At 33.9% G+C, this 21,760-nt stretch overlaps 1 protein-coding gene across 1 annotated transcript in view; it reads right to left on the bottom strand.

Annotated features, from left to right (window-relative positions):
* Positions 1-6,516: 6,516 nt before the first annotated feature.
* The window catches only part of CSMD1 (CUB and Sushi multiple domains 1), a 1,283,073-nt gene continuing 1,267,829 nt past the window's right edge, over positions 6,517-21,760 (bottom strand). Inside the window, exons 67-70 of the mRNA XM_074861694.1 lie at positions 20,820-20,932; positions 19,997-20,084; positions 13,450-13,582; positions 6,517-9,645 (exon numbers count right to left, since the gene is read on the bottom strand). Of these exons, the coding sequence (XP_074717795.1) occupies positions 9,486-9,645; positions 13,450-13,582; positions 19,997-20,084; positions 20,820-20,932 (494 nt within the window). The 3' untranslated portion in view covers positions 6,517-9,485. The remainder of the gene's footprint in view (positions 9,646-13,449; positions 13,583-19,996; positions 20,085-20,819; positions 20,933-21,760) is intronic.

The following is a 21,760-nucleotide window of genomic DNA, read 5'->3' on the forward strand; positions in this document are numbered from 1 at the left end:
TGGGAAAGAGGTGAATACCCTTCAGGTAAGTGGAGGGAGCTCTGCATCAAGTTGCCATACTACTCCCATGCTGTTGCCTATGAATAAGTCAGCCAGGTCTGCTGACTCTGAATTACCTGCATTGGTATGCTCACATATGGATTAGTGCTGTAGAAGTTTAACTACATGGGGTACAGCCTGAAGTCCATAAGCACTGTGTCCCAGTAAAAGTGTCCTGTGGAAGACCTACGATAAATAATAGAAGACTCTTCCTCCATGCATACCTCTTCTGATTCACATTTTCTTGCTTCCTCCCCTGAACCTATTTTCCCTACCTAATAACCTAGATCAACACCAAGATCCCTCTGGAATGCCAGATAGAGTACACACTCTTCTTCACCAGTTTGCTAAAGCACATCTAGATTGAGCCTAGGGGACAATGACAGGGAACCTTCCCAACAGACTGCTAGATATGTTTAGCTTTTTGGGAGGGTGGGAAATTTAACCAAATGGATACAAGATGCAAATTACACTGTACCACTTTTCCTTCAGGCTAGATTCCTGAACTGTTTAACTTAATTACGTGCATATTAGAGGGATCATCAGAATGTACAGAGGGAAAGTGCTACTAAAGGTCTTCTGCAGAACTGTGCTAAATCGAAGATTGTCTCCCCACTGCCCCAACATCTACTCAGATACCACATATATGAAGACAGAGACTTACTACATCTTCCTTCAACACTCCCTTAGAGTGCCTCAGCTGGCCATGTTTGGGTTTTGGATTTACCTAGTGCCGTATGAGCAGCTTCTCACCTAACTTATACCTGAGCTTGATTAGCTTTCTAAAATGAGTGCATGATCTGATAAATATTTAAAAAAATACAGTCTGTTGGACACATTATCCCATGATTATTACGCATGGAAAGAAAGAGTTCCTCATCGAATGTGCAGCATCTATTTTATTTTAATTACAGTTGCCAAATAAGGTGGTTATTAGCCTTTATAACAGGGTAATAGTAAAGCTCCTTTTGATGAGCATTCTTGATGAACAGTACAGCATTTAGAGCCTCTCAAATCTGCAAGACTGTATTTATACTAGAAAATAGTGCAGCAGCGGGAGAAAATGTTCCTGAGCGTGGGGTTTTGTTTGTTTATGCTGTAAAACAGTGAGAATAGTCTCCAGTATGTTTTGGCCTAGGTTAACTAGTACTCTCCAAAATATTTCACAGATATAAGCCAGTGATCCTTTCCAGTTGATAGTGTTAATATGGTCAGATTGTTTTGGAATCTAAAAGAGATCTGTAGTGTGGACATGGACTAATCTGTGATAATTGCTCTCAATGACAAGGTGTTTAATTTGCTGGTATTGATGTAACTCAAGAGAGTGAGGTGGCAGATGCATTATTTAGATTCTTGGAATGAGGCTTCTAAGAGCCAGATTAAATATCTTATATTTTATAGATCCCAGGTTGAGTTAATATTTCTTTTGCTTATTTATTTATTTATTTATTTTTATTCAGAGAGCTGAAACATGAAAGAACTGTAATGTAGAACTAATGTCTATCTTACATGAAAACATCTAGGGTTAAGCTGATGGAATGACGAGGTAGCAAACATAATGTCTTCTGGTAAATTAATTCACAGGTTTATTTTCTTCACTCATAAATGTGTGTGCCTAATTTTCCCTTTTAATTTGTCTGGCTACAATTTCAAGTCTACTAAGGTCTCTGTCACACCTTTTTTCATTAAATGAAAGGACAGTTTAATAATCCCATGAATGTAGTGTAATACCCTGTTGATCTTTTTGATTAAACAGATTTAAATTTCTTGCTGATGGTATTTCTTCTAGCTCTTAAATCACATTTCTGTGTTGTTGTACACCCTCTCAAATTTTTTTCTGACATCCTATTTCCAAAGTGAACTGCAGAAATATATACAGAATCTAATACAGCTTCATATTCAGTGAGACTAAAAATCACTTGTCTGTTCCTGTTCAGTACTCCTGTTTTATATCCAGTGATTCAATACCTCATATTTTGCCACAGCATCATAGTTAACATGCTTGTAAATCTTTTTCAGAGATACTACTTTTTAAGATCTAATGTCCATTTTATAAAGATGGCCTCAATGTCCTTACTTCTTATTTTCAACTAGTCTTGAGGTCACATTAAAAACACTTTGCTTAAATAGACTTGTCAACCAAACTAAATTGCCAACAAAACTAAACTTTTTTATTATCATTTATCATCCTGCAATCGCTTGTTTTATCTATATTTTTTTCACCAAGTGTTATCCTTATTTACTGATCACTGTTGAGCAGCATCAGGCCTAGCAGCAGACCCGTGGACTTTTTCCAACATTGCCTTTCTCAGTGATAATTCCCTATTGTCTGCTTGAGAATTATTTCTTAATCAACTTCTCATGTAATTACTAATGCTCTCTATTTCTATTTGTTAATTATTGTGCTACTAAATCAGTTGTCTCTTTTTTAATTTAATACATAAGTAGTTATCAATCAGGCTTTCAAGAATTAAATGAGATTCGGGTGACAAGAACTGTTCTCTCTAAAATCTGTTGACAAGATTTTAACTCTATCCTGTCATTTTATTTTCTGTCAAATGATCTCAGCCAGATTTCCTTTTTTTCCCCTCAACTTTTAGTATTAAGATAAATGGTCATTTGTTTGGTCTTTTTTTTTTTAAAAAAAAATAACACAATAATAAAACTTCTTCAGGCTTCTGGCATTTCCTTTATTTTCCAAGACAGACATAAAATTGTTTCATGGACAAGAGCAACTCAGATAATTTCTGCAGAACTACCAGATACAAGTTCTGTGTTGTTTCTGATTTTTTAAAATGTTTATGTCTATCAGTTGTTTCTTAAATCCTTCCTATTTACAAATAGTATATAATCTCTAAGTGAAGTAAATATCTAACTTTACCTCTTTCCAATTACAAAATCCAAAGTGAAAAATTCTAATAAGTATCAAATACTTCATTATTCCTATTTGTTAATTCTTTCTCCATTCAGTGCACTTATTTCCTTACTCAAATTTATTTCGTTCCTCACATTCTTAAAAAAATTCCCTTACCATTCCAAGAACCAGCAGCTATGGAATTTTTTTTTCTATATCTTTAGTTTCTTTTAACAAATTTCTGTCTATAACCTTATTTTTCTTTTTACCTATGACCATTTTTTCAGCTGATACTTATATTTTTCCAATCTTGAATTACATAGAATGTACTTCTAATGTTATTTACAATATCATTTCATTGCTAAGACAGTCTGGTGTCCAAACTGTTGATTAAAGGGGTCCTTAAGAGTTTTTATGCTTTAGAAAATATTAAATAATTCTTAACAAAATTTGATTCAGGCATTTTTTGTTTGTTTCCATTTCTGTCTAATCCTTTTCTTTGAGAAAATTTTACTTGTATTCTTTCACAGCATGGATAAACTCAAAGTCTTGGTACATCAAGATATAAAGAAGTCTTTGGTTTCTATTTGACATTCATTTCCCAAGTTCAAAATTTATATTGTCCAAACCCTCCTCCAGCTGCTGTTTGATGTTCAACCTAATTAAAGTACCAGTGTTTCTTCCTGTCAAGACCACCAGGTACATAAGTTTCTTCTGTTGTGGCAAGTTACCTACCCCATGGTTTAAAGGATTCTCAAACTAGGAATGCTCCCTACATATTTTGTCTGCAAGGCATAACCCAAAAGGAATTATTGGAAATTCTTACTGGGTCAAATACTGCACCGCAAGGAGAAAGAAGTAATGATAATTTCCCAGCACCTGCTTTCAACAGCTGAGTGCTTGTAGCAATAGCTTCTTTACGACCAAAAACCTGGTGTTTCTCCTTAGGCTAAAGAAGCTATCTGAACTCTGGTCTTCCATGTCCAGTTTGACAACTATAACCAGTATGTACACTATTGGGTGTAAGAGGGAAAAGAAGCACTAACTATCCATTGTGTTCCTGACAAAAAAAAAAAAAGAGCTGATATGAATAATCTGGTCAACTTTGACATTCTGTTATGAATCCTAGTAGAACGTGAGACTCTTAAGCATTCCTCTTGCCTTGGTATTTCTTACTGATTAGTATATCTGGCTCAACTCAGCCTGTTGGCCTCTGTGGATCTTACATGCAAATTCTTACCTCTCCAATCACTTCCTCCTGGACTGTAGGTGCACAACTTGATGCTGAAGCTTCTACCAAGTAACAAACACACCTGAAAATTAAACACTGCAAAACTGAGCCCAAGTTCCCCTTTGGATTAGGTTCCAAGCATATTCACATTTCTATATATTTACTACAGATGTCTGTAATTTAAAATAATTATAATTTCCTATGAACAAATATATGTATAACTGCTTAGGCATATCTTCTACTTCCTTACATCATACATAATCATAAGTATATTCATGTAAGTTCTATCATTGTTTGATTTTTTTTTATCTGCCATAGCGAGGTCCAGACTACAATCCTGTGCTCTTTGGTGGAAAGCATTTTGTGTTAGAATACTACCATTGACAAGGTTTTGAAACCGTAATACTGCTTTTCTGCTGACTCTAAAAAACCAAAAAAAAAACCAAAAAAAAAAGACTCTGGAATGGATCCCTAAACATTACTTTCTTTATTACTTTCTTTTTTATTTTTAAGCATTACAGACAAATGCTTAAAAATAATTTATTCTACTTGTTTAAAGGCAGCATTCTGCAAAGAACTCTTCTTCCACCTTCTAACTTCCATTCTCTCAAGCATTGAGCCTTATGCATTCAAGCTCCTGTGGTTTTGAGTTACTAATCATGCTACAGCAGGTAGCAGTGTATTTAATGTAGTTTATTGGAGTTTGAAATTAAAGGCAGCTTTAAAAAAACGTATTGTCCATTTTGAGTAAGACATACCAATAAGTATGTTCTCCCTTTGATACCGTTTATGACCTTACTGCTGCTACAGAGCTAGTAGATGCCAGCTGAAAACCAAATATTTTTGTTCTTTACAGATTCAACTGAAAGTGGCTCTTACATAATGGTATCCTCAACACACAGAAAATGTATATTTTCTATAAATGGTTTGTCTAGAATCCGAAATTAAATATACCACTTCACGCTTTTCAATAGATCATATGGGGAAATAATTTTCAAAAGCTGGCATTGCAGTTTGACAATAGTGAAAAGAACAATAGTTCACTTGTTTAGTGTATGTTAGACTATTGTTTGTGATAAGAAGTAAAAGTCATGACTCCTTGTCAGATAATGTCTCAATATCTGCATTGATAGTGTTATTGATTATAGCTTATAGCTTAGTGTCAGAAGGAAAGTCAAGATCATTCTGAGACATGAAAACTTTTAACAACTCTCTATAAGCTATCATATTACCAGAGAGACAGACTGTGAAGATGAGAAAGGAAGCGAGGACATGCACATACCTTTTTTCTAGAAGTGAACCACAGTCATATACTACCACTGATTCCCAAAGGAATAATGGATAGAATATTCTTTAAGCCTGACTCATTCTTTCTTAAGTTGTCAACAAATAAATCAAATACATAAATCTTTTACATGAATACAGAGTAAAATAAATTGTTTTAAAAATATTTAAAATTTCAGATCTTGGTGCTGAAAAACCTAATATATGTGACTATGTATGTAAGCATTTTCATTTCAGTAGAAGTATGTACATCTAAATGACTGCAGAACTAGCTCTCAGATGTTAGAATTGGAAATATCTCTGGCTCCATGTGATCTGTCACTTCCACAAGTAGGATTCAGGCTTGTGGAAGAATAAACAGGTTATTTTTTATAAAACAACTGAATGATTTGGGAGCCTAAGTCCCATTTTAAAATCTGAATGATAACTGTAGGATAACAGAAGGTAGATTCCACCTCACTAGACAGCACCTGAAAATTTCTGCTAATGCTTGGGAACTTAAAATGACAAGATTAAGATTCTACTGAAAAATCACATGTAATAAAAAATCAGTATCTGAGATTTAAAAGCATAAAAGAAAATAGGAAAAAAGTTGATAAGAATAGGTCACACAAAAGCTGAAAATCTAAAATTAAATATTTAATTAGAACTCTGATTTTTCTTTCAAGGTAGGTGGCATTGCACAGGCTATATTACAATCTTTTATAGTATTTATTTTTTTGCCAAAGAGAATACTTTTTATTTTTAACAGGCCACTTTAATATTAATACATGTGTAATAGGATCAGAACTGAAAATCAGCTAAAGATGGTAAATTTTACATTATTGGGAAAATTACAATTTTTTGTATTGTAAAAACATTTATTTTTAACAATTTACCTACATTAATCAAAAAAGTACAGCATATTTAATAATTTTACAAATTCTTCATAAAAAATATATCTCTGTACAAAAAGTTCTTTTGCACCTACTTCATGTCACAGCAGCATGTAGTGAAATGGCAGAATGAAATACTGGGAATGAAAATTAGATTGACTTGATCATAATGCCGGTGTTCTTTCCCACCCCCCCCACCCTCACCCTCCCATATTTTTTTTTTTTTTTTTAATAACAGCTTTCCTTTGTTTACAAAATATTTTACACAAGAAAAAAAATTATTGCAGCTAGCCTGGAGAAAGGCAAGATGTGTGATACAAGCAGCAGTTTTTAACAGCTTTGAAGCACATAACCTGTTTTTTTAAAAAAAATACATAGCATGTATTATTAGCCCATCATAATGATCTGGTCAACACTGGGGGAAAAGTCTTCTGCATACATTTCAGAAAGCAGATTTCCTGGCTGCCATTACCTGGCCACTGCACAACATTTTAAGAGTCTTATTCTGATGAAGCACCATATGTAAGTGCATGCATACACAGCCCTCTGTAAAATAACTTCAGGAGAAAGAGAGCCAACCTAAACAGAAGACTCAAACATAGCAGAGAAGGAGAGGCAGTTGAAGGATGTGGATAGAACTGATAACACTATAAGAGCTTTCTTTTACTTGGGTTCCAGTCTGAACCTCCAGTTCAGTCAATACTCCAAACAAACATCTTAGGATAATTTGTCAGTGTGCCCCAATTTTGAGTGTCCCTGATCAAAGACACTCATTCAGGTCAAATACTCCTTAAATAACCTCCCCAAAAATGAACCACTAAATAAAGGATTCACAGGATCTGGGCTCTCTAAGACAAAAGATCAAATAATTTAGCTATTTTTTCTGGGACCTTTCCTCCAACACATTCCTTGGTGGTCATAGTGCGACAGGTCACTGAAGAATACACTGTAAGAGCAGGAGTTGAAAACATCAATAATAGCTACTTAGCTTGTTTTCAGTACTCCAATTTTTTTCTGCCATTGCCACTACAGAAAGACTTCCACAGCATTAATGTCAATTTTGAACACCTGTCAAAAACTTTAGTCACACAACAACTTCCTTCCCTGGCCTGTTGTTCCTATGGAAGCTCTTCATTTGCAGACTGACTTCCTCTATGTGGGGGAGGATCAGGACAACAACTTTGATCTGATGACTTTGTTCTTTCTTAGGAAATGTGAAGGGCTCTGAGATGTGACAGATAAACAAAACTTACTGCACAAAAACCTCAGAAACAAACAAAAAAGAAAGCAAAAAACTACTAACAAAATGAACAAGGAACTGACTGGAAAGGATTATTTATTAAATTTTCTTCGGAGTTTCTTGCTCATATGAAGAACATAACAGCTAGAGGCCCTACAATACTGTATTATATCGCTGGTATTTTTTATCTGATAGATGTAGAATTGTTAAGCTGACCAAGGGTTACCTTTGAAATTTTCTTTGCGTTCTGCAACATTAGCTGAAAAACCTGTTATTGGGCTTACATTACCTTTTTGTTTTGTATATAACAGCCAGACCTACACACATATGGAGTTCAGAAACACTTTTCTACAATTTTTGATACCAACTGGACATTAGGACAGTTTGAAATTCAGAAAACTAGAACAAAACAACAACAAAAACCAACCCTGAATTTAAAGAAAAGCAAAGCAATTTTCCTGGTGTCTGAGCTCAACTTCTATGACTAAAATCAGATTTTGCTTCATTATTTCCTGTAATTTCCTAATTTTAAAACTCAATTAATCTGCCCAATGGCATCTTTTTTTTTTTTTGTTCATTTGTTTTCATTCAATAAAACCTCTAATTCTAAGCAAATGTTAATGATTTACTCAACCATTCATATTTACAAATGTCAAACTTTCTCTGTCAAACTGTGTAAGTACAAAAGCAGTAAGCAGTGTGTTTAAAAAAATCTGAAAAGACACAGAAAGCAAAGATAGTCGAGTATTTCTCTTTGTTCAAAGTAGAAACTGAATGACAGCTTGTTATAGACAATTTGCACTGGGTTTACATATGCTACTGTAATATATTTTAGTTCCATGTAACATCAGAAAATGATGTCATATTACAGGAAAAAATGGAAAAAAATGCAAAAGGGAAGACTGTATTATGAGCACAGGCTCACAGGCTTTATGAGCTATCTAAAATAAATTACTATTCACATTTGTACATGGCAAGCAGCAATAGCTGCTAACCCCCCTGCTGTTAAATAGTATGATACTGACAATGGTGACTGATGACTGATTTGAGAAAAAAACAATACTGGCAATGAAAATTTCTTTGAAATGGGCTCTTGTTCAGGCTGAAAGTCTCCAGTAACTTGTAATCATGTTTACAAAGAAATTTAGTCTAAAATTGACAAAAGAAATATTGTCCTCTATCGCACAGGATTTTAACTGATGCTAAGCATGGGGCTCTTAATTTAATATTCCAAGTAAATTTATTGTGGAATGTTTTGCTTGGCAAAGAGTGAGCAAATGTCTATATACAATGGACAGTGTGTAGAAACCCTGTATATTTTTACCAGTATCTTACTCAGTCATCCATAACACTCTAGTGCAAAAAAATTGTGCATTAACATTTTGCAATATAACGGCTGATTGGGAAAGTGGCAAACTGCCCTATGTATGAGATACACTGTAAGTTTCTTTAATTTTAGAAAGATTTCAATGGTAAAGCATTTGCAGGTGTATGCAACCTCAAGGAAGGTTGTCTTCTCCTTCAAGAGAGCTTCATTTCTTCAGAATATTCCCGGGGATAATCTGTGGTGCTATCATTTGTCAAAGTACTCAAAGGATTTATCCAAGTGCCCAGAAGAATGCATTGAAAGGCATCCAGCCACATACAAATATGAAAGTCTGAGGCATTAAATATGACAAATTGGTATGACTTGGCAGTCTTCCTTAAAGTGTGCCTTGATTTGAAGCAGATGCAGCCAGGCATTTTGATCCAACTTTAAGATGAAAAAATATTCTTTGTCTGATCCCCAGAAGACTGACACGTTTTTAGCAGAAAATTTAGCTGCATGTAGGCCAACAGAAGATGTTAAAGATTACAGCAGCAAAGCCAAGAGAAGAAGGGAAACTGGTATATGGCACCAAAGGAATTACTGCTTGTCCATCAGAGGTATGGCTATGAATCAGTCATATTGGGCACTGAAGGCTATACCACTGTACAAACTGTGTTCAGAGTCGTATCAAACCTCACAGCCTTTGCCTCTGTGGGTTTTAAGTTTGTATCATACATGGGATTTTCAAATGAAGCCTGTCCATTACTGTTTTCATGTCCAGCATACCCATTGTACTGTACTTTTGGTCTTGTTCTGGGAAAAAAGAGACAGGAAATTATCATTAGTAACCCTTAAAAAGAAATATTCTACAATTATTGCAAGTTTTATCTATAACATTTCCAGCCTGTCTAGACAAGTTGCACGACTGTCTAAAAGTGATAAAAGGAGACCCATGAAGGATGTCTCAGGGACTTAAAAAGTAAAGAGAAATCTGTCTGGAAGTTATTTTTCATAGCGTGAAGCGAAGAAAACAAATTCCTAATGGGCAAACTGATGCTACAAAGCACAGAGACTATGCAGGCAAAATATAGGTATGCATTTTCTATTATAAAAATGTCAAAAGAATGACAATTTCATAGTTTGTTGTTAGTGCCAAATTGGCAGTCAAAAGTAAATCAATATAGAACAAAATTACAAACAAAAGTAAAGTTAGAACTGATAACTTTTATACTATTTTCTGTCAGAAGTAACAATTATGATAGTTTCCGATTACATTTTCAGTTTTAGATTGCTACTGACCATAAAAGAAGCCTTACACAGAGTGGAAAAACTTATTCCATCTTTACTAAATTAACACCTTACCAATTTCCTATATATCTTTGTCTTTCTAAAGTGTTGATATTATGTCAAAAATACAGTAGCATCTTTAATTGGTGAATTTAATTTGATCACCATCAAGCATATTCTCATTGACTTTCCTGGAGATTTGGGATTTTACCTACAGTAATTTTTACAGTACACCTAGGAAGGCAACTGGACCATCTGTGGAAATGTTCTGATGAAGATCAATATAAATTGTCAATTTAAAAGATTTGAATGGAGTAGATGACTAGGTGTACATAGAAAGATAAGAGTGAGTGGCTCCTAATTCATCCTTTTGATACCATCTGGTGTTTTAGATGAGATAAACACCCACAGACATTATTGACTTAGATGTTTTCGAGAATAGGTAGAGGGAACAGTTTAGTAATTTGCTGCTATCAGCTGTTTATTACCATTCCAGAGCAGGAAGTTAGCGCTGCACTATTGAAGGTGCTGTAACAAGTCTCCTGGGTACCACTAAATCTAAGTCAGTGCAAAGTCAGCCAGCATCGCTTCAACACGGCAACTCTTGCACTGACATTGCAAGGGTCCAGAATATGTTGCACTGCTAGTGGTAGTAACCTTCAGAAAAGGGTCAGTAATTTCAATTATTCCAGATAGATCTGTCATAGCATGCCTGCTTACCTCCATAAATACTTCCAGCAATAAACACTACTAAATAGCTTGACAGAAATTTTGTATGTCCAAACATATGTAAACACATTGATAAAATCCTAATATGCACATAAATTTTGACATTTAAATATCAAAGGATACAAAGAATTATCTTTCATTAACCACTCTTGTATTTTGAATAGTGTTTTACCACCATGAAGATGTCAAGACTTCAAGGATGCTCACATTTTTATGCAAAGTTCTGTTAGAACATATTAAGCCAATAATTAAATTAAAAATAAAACAGAATTGTGCAGACTTTCTGACATTATCCAGTAAAATGATATCTTATTATATTTTACTACTTTAACCTTAAATCTCTTAGCATCTAAAATATATAAAGGAGGATCAGTATATAATTTTATACATGTAATGGAAATCAGGCAAGAAAGTCAATGAAGGAGTGCAAAATGTACCTGCTTGGTGCTTAATAAATGTAAAATAATTTAGAAAATAGTCTTATGATAAAACATCAGAAAAGGGTTCTTGAAAATCAAACTCTTTTTTAGAAAATTATTCTGGTTTGGATAGCAGATAGGGAAAACTATCACTGGAAAGATGTCAGTAATGGAAATTGACAGCCTACAAATAATTCTGTTGCTCATAAATATGTTTTTTTCTCCATACTTTCATTTTAGAAGTAACAAAACATACTTAGGAATCTTAACTAGGAGTTTTCCTAAGTGTAAGTAATTAAATATATTTTAATGTTGTTCAGAAAGACTGAGATGCTCTTTATTCCTGAAGCAATCCCTGTCTGTCAAATAAAAGGTACAGAAACTGTGTAAAAAAGGTTTAACAACCCTGGTTTAATTAGATGATATTAATCTGACATAGGCACAGCAGAAACATCCACAAAATCATCCCCTATGAAGACCTTCAAATTCTCTGATATAGAGAGCCTCTAGGGGTATAACTATTATCACATCATTGTGAAAATTTCATGTTGTTATTCTGGTCGTTAAGGTAATTTCAAGAAAGTCCCTTCAAAACTCACAGATTCTGTTATCTTCTGTTCTCTTTCCTTTGAAATATTCTTTGTTTTGAGGGGAATAAAGGTGACCTAAAGTTTCTTTACATCAGTAATCAACTTGTTAATTTTCTGATGAAAATATGACACTCATAACCACTCTAAAAAATGTGGTTTAATGGAAGAAATTGTTTGAAAATATAAAAAAGAAAGAATATTCTTTGAAAGATTAAGTTATGAGTAACATCTCCTTTTTCAAGTATCTAATGCATTTAAATTAGATTAAGGTAGGCAGAACTGCAATGCTGCACCAACAGTACCATAAATATTGGGATTACAGCTGCTCATCTGAAGACTGTTTTATCTGTCTTAAATAATATTTCTACTAAATAGAATCTCCACTGCTCATGTAGGACATAACAAACATCACAGAATAAACCATAAAATATACCTATGTCACAATACAGTTTTAATAATTTTTTCTTAGAGTATGCCTCCTCTTTCTAAGAGCAAAGTGACAGCAATGGTCCCTTTACATTCCATCTCTTTGCCCAATCTGAATGCCTGTGCTTTCACACCGCTCTTTAGGTTTCCCCCATTGCAGACCAGGAGCTATCTGAGAATGCAGATCTGTAGGCATCAGAAAGGCATCTTACAATAACACGTTCTGAGACAGAATTCACAGCTCTTCTTGAGCAGTTTTTTCAACAAAAGGCTCTATTACATTTCAGGACATGTATAATTTTAACAGCAGTTCACAAGTTCAAGCCTTACTGCAATTTCTTTTCCCCAGTTCATCTGATGCTGAGGTAGGTAGACAGTCCAGTCCATCATAGGACAATGGTGGACTTCAGTTTCTCTATGTGATTTATTACAATCACGAAATACTCATTATTATAGAACAACAGTTTAAAAAACATATATTAAAAAAACCAGCGTTTCTGGTAAATAGCATTTTGCAAACTGCAAATAACACAAGGAGATCAGAGAGTTTTGTAGCTCAATACAAAAACATAAAAATTGTTCCAGAAACTTCTAGACAAATAATGCCCAGAATGAACAAATGTTCAAAAGATACATAGGTATCAATTTTTAAACCAAATTTCAGATAAGATGATTGGATTTATTGATTATCTAATGACATATAAAAGTTTCATTTGAGCTGAAGTGATGCCAATTCTAATAGTACCTAATAGCTTATTCAGCATGTACTGTAAGTATCTCATTATGGGCTGTTCCCTCATGGGATTTATGGATTTTTCAGCTTTTATAATTAATACTCATAAGTGTTTTGAAAGAAGCAGCATACATTCAATTTAATAAAGCATTAAAATGACAAAATAAAACACATAACCTGAGATTTCAATCTGATTCAGTCTAACAAACCAAGAAGGTTGATAAGTCTTTGTTCCTTAACACTATGACTCATTTTTCTAATTGTCCACCATTAGAACTGCCCTGCACTGAACCCCTTCATGGGAATACTTAGAAATATTTGTCTTTCTAGAATAAAGATATTCTTGAAAACATTGTGTTCTCTGGTTACACTTGCCTATCAAAATTAAAACAAAGAGCTTATTAAGTTAGTGAATAAATGACATTTACAATACCTGTGTTTGTAGAGGTAAAATGCAAACCCTGATAATATTAGAGCAAAGAATGGTACCAGGATGGCAGCTGCAACAGAACTGCTGTTTGTACCATAATAGTGATTTGAAAGGTCTGTGTCTGCACTTAAAGGACCTGAAATGAAAGAAAAAGGGTAGAAATAAAATTTCAAGGTTTTTTATCTCACAGTTCTTTTTTTATTCAAGAATGAAAGCAAATGGTGTCTTAATAAAACATGAAATAGCATGCAGTATCATAGTAAAAATCTTGTTAATACCACTTAATAATTTATCAAAAACTATCAGAGTGATTTAAAAACAGTATTCAAGAAGTAAAATAATTATGAACTACACCTCTCATAAGTCACTAATTTAATAAATTAAGCCACATACCTTCTGCAAAAAGTATTCTTTGCCTGCCATTTTAATATTCAGCTTAGAAACAACAAGCAATGTAAGACCAAACATGAAAAAGGAAGAGAAAACTGAGGTAACTGCAATAAACCACAAGGGTTCTGATTGGCTCAATATCACTCCCAAGTCCGTGCACCTGTGTGCATGTCCTGTCTGCTTCACAAATCCTTTTAGGGATGAGACACGAACATGTTTCAAAGCCTCTGGCAGCTGTGTTTGCACTGGGATAAAGCTGAGATGCAGAGAATGCAAAGGCAGTCAGTCACCTGTGGCATGGCCTTGCTGGGTTCATGTTGTGGACAAGCAGATAACCCGGAATGTAAGGCATTTTGCAGAACACATTTTCCATCAGTATAAAGAAATACATTGTTAAATTGCTTAAATAGGTGTCCAATTCCAATTGTGAAGGATGAAAAATAATTTTATAGTGAAAAATGTAGAAAATTCTTAGGGGAAAAAACACATATTTTGAGTGCCAACTCCATGTTGCCAGTTTGAACTCACAGCTCTTCAGAGACCAATATATAAATTCTATCCAAGGAGGAGAGACTAGAATAGAGGGAAAGTACAGTGAGGATGGGGCTGGGACAGATAGCTAGGCTTGCTATTCTGGGATATTTTTGCTGAAGCTAGTAGAGAAGAATAAGAGATACTGGTGTCTACCACTGAGAAATGCTCCAACACACCAATATACACTGTCTCAAATACCGCTGCTCCCTCACTGATACCAATAGCATTAATCAGACTTTTTAGAACTCTAGCACAGACCAGTTGTATAGCAGAGACACAGCCATTGCACTGCTTTCAGCAGTCTACTAAAATATCTAAATATGTTGCAAAACTGAGAAAGAAGCAAACAATTCTTCTATGATTTCTTGCAGTTCAAGATCAATGCAAAAGAGGAATGAGGTAAGTTTTTGTTCAATTAGATATTTTTAAAACTTAAACATTTAAATTAATAATATTAAAATACATTTTGTGCAATTCATTTTACAAAACATATTAAATTCTAGGAAGTAATTAAGTTGCCCTTAAAATTAAGACAGCCCCACTAGGAATTTCAGAATTACCAGATTTGATCACTAAACATGACAAAATACTGTACTTCAATGTTTTTCACTGCCTTAATCATCTGTCACATTTCAGACTTGTGTATGTTTCCCTGCAGAACTGGTGAAGGCAAACATTTTCAAATTAATAAACCTACTACTGTGGTAGTTAGGATCATGTTATGAGGCTTATTACACTACTGTGGAGAATCTTAATTAACACTGAAGTGGTTTAGAGTAGAACCAGTGTATTAGAAAAATCTTTGGACTTTCATAATCCAATATTTGTCCCAACCAGGCCTATTGGCATAATTTTATGTATTTGTACTGTATTGCACATGTAATGGACATTCTCCAACAACTCTAAATTAAAGACAGATTAGAATCAAGTAGTTACCACAGTTAAGAAAAGTTAAGAAATGTTAGTTTAAATGCACCTTTGAATTTTTTACTGGTTAGAAATGACGGAAATTTTAAAAACTGCATGCAGTTATCACTGTCTTCATCCTTTACTATCACAATCCCCAGCTGTTTTTCCAATTATTTGGAGTAATTAATAAAAAATATGGTAATGATAAAATTCATTGTAGTCACATCAGAAAAAACCTGGAATTAATAGTCCAACTCTTATTTAAAATTCTAAGTACCTAAATAAACAGAAATATGTATGATCAACGAACTCTTAATTTATATCTCAAAGCTATTTTCATGGCACATATGACAGATACATTTTAATGTATAAGTAGCAGAAAAATTATAAAATATCTAATCAGATTTCATCTAAAAGAAAAGAGGAGTTTGAAATTCATAGTAAGAAATTAATGGTATGAAGTTTGGTATGGAATTTTTTAAAGATTAAAAGACTTTTTTGTGTGTAAATGAACATTTAGAACTAGGCACAAACTTACATTTAGATAATTTCTTTTTAAGTTGTCTCTGTCTGATAACTGACTCACATTTAATACTTAGTACTCAAAACTCCTATAGGAGGTAACTGAATATTCTATATCGCCATAGTTTTTAAAGTACCACATTTAGGCTAACCACGATTGAAATTTTTAACTGAAGTTTACAACCTTTAATTGGCATTGGAGAAGTGTTGGCCAGGTTCAGACTGTGCATTGGGTGTGCTTTTCATTATGGAAGAGAAACTTTGCTGAAGTGCTGGATAATTTGAATTTTATTCATGTATGAGACTCAATATAACTTCAACACAGACTGGTCTACTTATTACAATCATTTTCAGAGCTCTTTGTGATTAAACATATCCTGATGTGAACTTTTTATCTCTTCTGACAGCGTTGTCATGATGAGAAGTGAGCCTACTCTACTGCTCTAATTTAGGTATTGATTGCTACCACAACTAAAACCATAAAAGTGGAAATATCTGCCTGCTAATAGACACACACACACACACAAAAAAAAAAAAAAAAAAAGAGAGAAAAAAAAAGAAAAACATCAAAAGACAGTTTGGTTTACTTTTCATTGAAAAAGCCATACTTCGTCACCAGAAAACATGTTATTTAACAGAGGGATATTCAGTAGATTATGTTTTTTAAACATTTCACAGAATAACAGGGGTTTCTTTAGCCTCCTAAAAATAGCAGCAGTCAGGTGAAGTTCAAATTCTGATGATACACGGTGAAGTCATAATTGCGCAAGCCGTGTACTTCTACTGTGTAGATGGTTAAGGAGTTTTCTCCTTCATACATACTAGAAAAAAAAAACTTTTTGTAAGAAAATAGTCATTAAGAGCATTTCCTTATCATTGTTTGGAGCTTCAAATGCATTTTCCCTATAACTCCTAGCCAAGGGTTTCAACTGTCTGACATCAGTACAGCATGGCTCAGTTTTACTAAGAGAAGTGCTGTTGAAGTGGGAGAAAGTGTGACAGCCATGCAAGATAAGAAAAGTAGAATTACAGGTAGAAGACTAATTTCTGAAACAAGGATGGTTAGCAGCTCAAGGATTTAAGAGGAAAAATACTGACATGGAAAGCAAGTCAGCAGCTTCCAAGGAACAGCAGAGACTGGACCTTCTTCACCTGACTGATAACTGCTGGACAGCAAAGACTCTTTTGGTACCTCATTGAGTGTGAGGATTGTATTAATATATAGCCTCATAGCTCATTAGTGCTAGCTGTCTGTGCTTTAGCTAACTCAGAACCATTTTGTACTCTGAAGCTGTGAGTATTGTGTTTAGATGTAGAGTTTCTTTGTGTATGACAAAAGCTGTGTGAAATGATCTGGAGAGGAAGATGACACCGCTATAGAGTGAAATTTAAAATTCACATGTCTCATGATGGTCAATGCTTTTAAGAGTTGATAAATTTCAAGAAATAAACATGTATTTCACAGGCATTTATCTAATATATCACAGATGCAAATTAATTATTCATATTTCATATTTCTTGTCAATATTTGTTATCTCAATCTAGACAAGCTAAAAAAGTACTTTGGAAAAAAAAAAAAAAAAAAAAAAGAAAGAGAAGCAGGTCATTGTATTTCCCCAGAGGAAGTAAATATAGGAAAATAATAATAATTTGGTGAAGTAAGTTTCTCTTCTCAGAAAGCCACCTTTTCATAAAATTTTAAAGGACAGTTCAGACTGGAATGAACAAGGCCAAGATTTTAGAACAAACATCTTCTAGAAGAGTAGTGGTGAGGCACAGGCACTCAGCTATTACAGAAACTGAACCTAGCTCCAGACTTGCAGCCTTTAAAGACTAAGTTATTAAAACATAACAAAACATACAAAAAGCCCCCAGCAATGACTGATTACTTGGCAAAATAGGTTAAATAATTTGGTGTCACAATTTGGGCCCCTTAAGAAGGCTCAGATACAGTTCTTATTCTTTTAGCAGACTGAGAACAGAGATCTCTGCCCTTTGGGTTATTTTCTACGGCTACAAACAAACAGAATTGCTTCTGAAAGAGGATAAACACTACTTCGAAACAAAGTTCTTTTTGATTTCTTGTCATTAAGATCCAAGACTGAGCATATCCACTGAGCCTGGTCTTTCTCTAGTATTGTGTGATAGGGAATTCTTCATCAAATAGTCTTTCATACTTAGCCAAGTATTTCTCTCTAAATGCTGTTTTTTGAAGTATGCTTGCAGGTGAAGAATTTCATATTACATTATGTATGCACCAGTGCATGCATAGTTTATGCATACTTCTGGCTTAGTGTAAAGGCAGCAAATAATTTAACTTCCTGAAGAAATAGAAATACGTTAAGTCTTCAGCTGGAGGACATATGAGATCTTTACCTCAGCAAAATATTCATGAACAGGATAGATTTATAAAACAAAGCAACTTATCCTTGAATATGAGAGGGCATGGACAAATATTATGACCTGTGTTGGCTAGAAATTTGCTGTTTCTTTTTAGCTGTAGGTTCTTCAATAAAGAACAAGCACCCTATAGAAAATCAGTGCTTATTTATCAAACACATAAAGAAATCTTCTAAAAGAGACAGTATCTACATTTGTAGCAAGCTCTCTGCTGAGATGTCAAAGCTGAAGATGAAAGTTCTCAGCCTAGGAATGCATGTGCAACTTGGACACTTCAGCTCCTTACTAGTCTTGGGAATATACAAACTGAGCTCTCATATTGCAACTCTAAATGGTGATACGGACAATATTTTCCACTACTGTAGAATACATCCACTGGAGAATGCTGTAACTGAAGAACAAGCAGAATGACAATTCAACAGTTACCCCCATGAGATAGTCTTTTCACTGGTAAAACACATGGATCCAAACTTTTATTAGATAGCTGGAAAATCATGGATATATTTTTTGGCCTGGTTTAAGAAAAAAAAAAAAACAAAACACTACACAAAACAACCACCCCCCCAAGCAAAACCAACAAACCTTACTCTTCACTGTTTTGAGATATCAAAGACTGCTAAACAAGACATGTTTGAACAAGTCTTGATGCTTTACATTTGCAGTTTGCTTGTTAAAATCAGAAAGAAAAAGCATATTAGATACTACAGTGACAAGGATTACATGAAAATACAGGTAGACAAATAATTTGTCCTGCACAAGAGTTTAATATGAAGACTGAAATTGTATTTGTCTTTAGTAATTGGCAGTTCTTAGGCTGAGACTCTGAAGAGTAAGGTTTTCACCCCTTGTGACTAAACATATATAGCAATTTGAGAGGTAGCCAAGATGAGCAAATCCATAGTATAACTGCTATTTTAGCAGTTAATGTAGCAAAGAAATACAAAGGAGATTTGGCAGAACTTTAAAGGGCATTGGGTGCCCCACCAATGAAGTTAATGGAACCAAGGCAATTTATAAAATGTAGATACAGTCTGCTATAGTTATATTGGGTAGGCTGTCTCCTCCTCCTAGCTCAGTACTTTGCTGTATCTATACTGTGCTTTGACCACTCTGCAGTAGTTCCAGGATCAGGAAATGCAGATGTCTACACTTAATATTTGCAAAACAATTTTATGAGTAAATATTTCATGAGTAAATGCTTTATCAGTTTTTCTGAAAAAATTATTTTGTAAAATAACTAGTTTTTCAGCAGCTGCTGGAGCACTTGAGTCCATAGCTGTAACACATTCTTCAGTCACTCAATTCATATTTTCAACAGCAAAGTAAAATTCTATCTAAATGCATATACATTCTGAAAACATCCACCAGCAACAAGCACTCTCCAAGTGACACTATTAAAATCAGTGTTCATTCTGTCCTTTAATTTCCTATATGATTCTGACTGCAATTGATACATTTGAGCAGAAAACATCTTTGCATTGCATGACATGCTTGTTACTTTCAGAAAGACATTCACAAAAAGCAAGCATTTGCAATGGCATTCTCTTTATGAGCATCTTGTAGTCATCTTATTAGGTCGCTATACTAAAAACCATGAGATAGTAACATGTTAAGCAGAGTTAAATTGGGATTTGAACTGTATATTTCAAATATGCATATTTCACTATATTTTTTATAATAACAATGGCATGAAATAAACATGCCTACTTCAGATAGATAACTGAGTCATTTGTTGAATTCACTCTTGTAAAGCACCAAAAGATTATACACATTAAAGCTCTATGAATCTATTTACCTTGTCTTTGGAGCATAAATTTTCCAAAGTCTTTTCCATGTATATCACCTTGATAGGTAAAAACACCTCTTTCGAGTCCCGAGGATACCTAGAATATGTTGAAACAGAAAAAAAAGTTTTCTGAAACAAATAGATAAGAATGCTTAGCCATTTGGTTTTCTGACTCAGAGCAGATATATGGAGCCCAGATTTTCACTTTTATCCTTTAAAATATTAGTGAACTCTCTATACTTATGCAATATTTATCATTTTAAGTTAGCAACATTATTAAACAAAGTTTCAAAATAACACCTGGAATGATTATAGAATATCTGATGTATGCTGCTGGGTTTTAAAATTCTTCAACTGTCATACACATAATGGAATTAGCATATGGATACAGAAGTCCACTGAATTGTCAAATTATTTTACATAGAAAGCATCATGAGGCATAAAGGAGAACTGCAAAGAGTAAAATAACTCTCTTTTTCTTCAAGATTAAATGTAATTTTATTATAGTGAATTGTTCACCAAGCCAAAAAAGAACAATATTTCTAAAGGTAAAATTCCCATTGTCATCTAAGAAAAAAAGGCAAAAACATGGCAAAATATGATGATTCACTCCACTTTCCCCTTAGTAAACTAAAAATTCTAATGGGAGTGTCAGATAGAAGTTTGCATACATATTTTTTAAAAGAAAAAAAATGTGATTTCTATACTGACATCTAGAGTACTGTATTCCATAGTTGTAATACAAAAAGTTGGATGGAGTTATATAGGAAATCACAAATTGCTTCAAACTTTAAATTCGGCAAGCTTTACCCATAGCAGTCTGGTTACTTACATAACCATCTAGTGCCCAGTTGTCATTTTCAAACTTGCTCACAAAAATATCACTAGGTCCTTTAATCTGAAAAACTTTCAAGAGCAAATGGGCTTCTTCTTTCTTGTAAACACCTATTAACATAAAGAAGGTAACACATGCTTTTTAAACAATTTTTCAATCAGTTTGTTCAAATATCCTTTTAAAACGAAGTATATTGCTTTAGAACTAAAATATTTTGTAAAAAACATTCTGTAATAACAGAATTTTATAACCTGGAAAAAATAAGATTCAAAGTGTTGTAATAGAAGGATCTTATTTTACTGATCTTTTACCCACATCATATTTGATAACAGGATGCAAAGATTGTTTTGTACTGTTATACATAAATGGGCAAGAATATTTGTCCTTTCACACAGTATTTCAATACTTTTGAATACAGATAGAATTCCTTGCCTGGAATTTCCTTGAACTGTAAAAAATTGGATGTTGCTCACATCACAACAATATATTGCTATAGTAAATATCAACAGTGCAGTGGAAGAAAATTTGCTATTTGGCAGCCAACTACTGAAATTGTCTCTGAACTCAACCTTAAAAGGTACTGATAGCTGATAATGCTCTTTTCAAACACAGCTGTGATCAGAGGCTGAATCAGAACTTCACAGTCACATTTGCAGAAAGGAATGCACGATGTTGATTAAAAGGTATGCATAATTTACTAAGTTATTTAACTATCTGTGCCTATTTTATGTTATGCCATTATCTAGACCATATTCTTTTAGGGCAGATATTAATCACCATTGAATAATGGAGCTTTTCAATGATACAGTTCTTAAAATGCCTATATACACTTCATCTTCTGCTTCAATATTACCTTTGAGTTCAACACATCAGTAATATCCAACAGTCCAAGATGAAAAAAACCCACCTCAATATTGATTTGAAATGTAAGGGGAAAA

Source organism: Strix uralensis, chromosome 3 (assembly GCF_047716275.1).
Source record: "Strix uralensis isolate ZFMK-TIS-50842 chromosome 3, bStrUra1, whole genome shotgun sequence".
NCBI lineage: Eukaryota > Metazoa > Chordata > Aves > Strigiformes > Strigidae > Strix > Strix uralensis.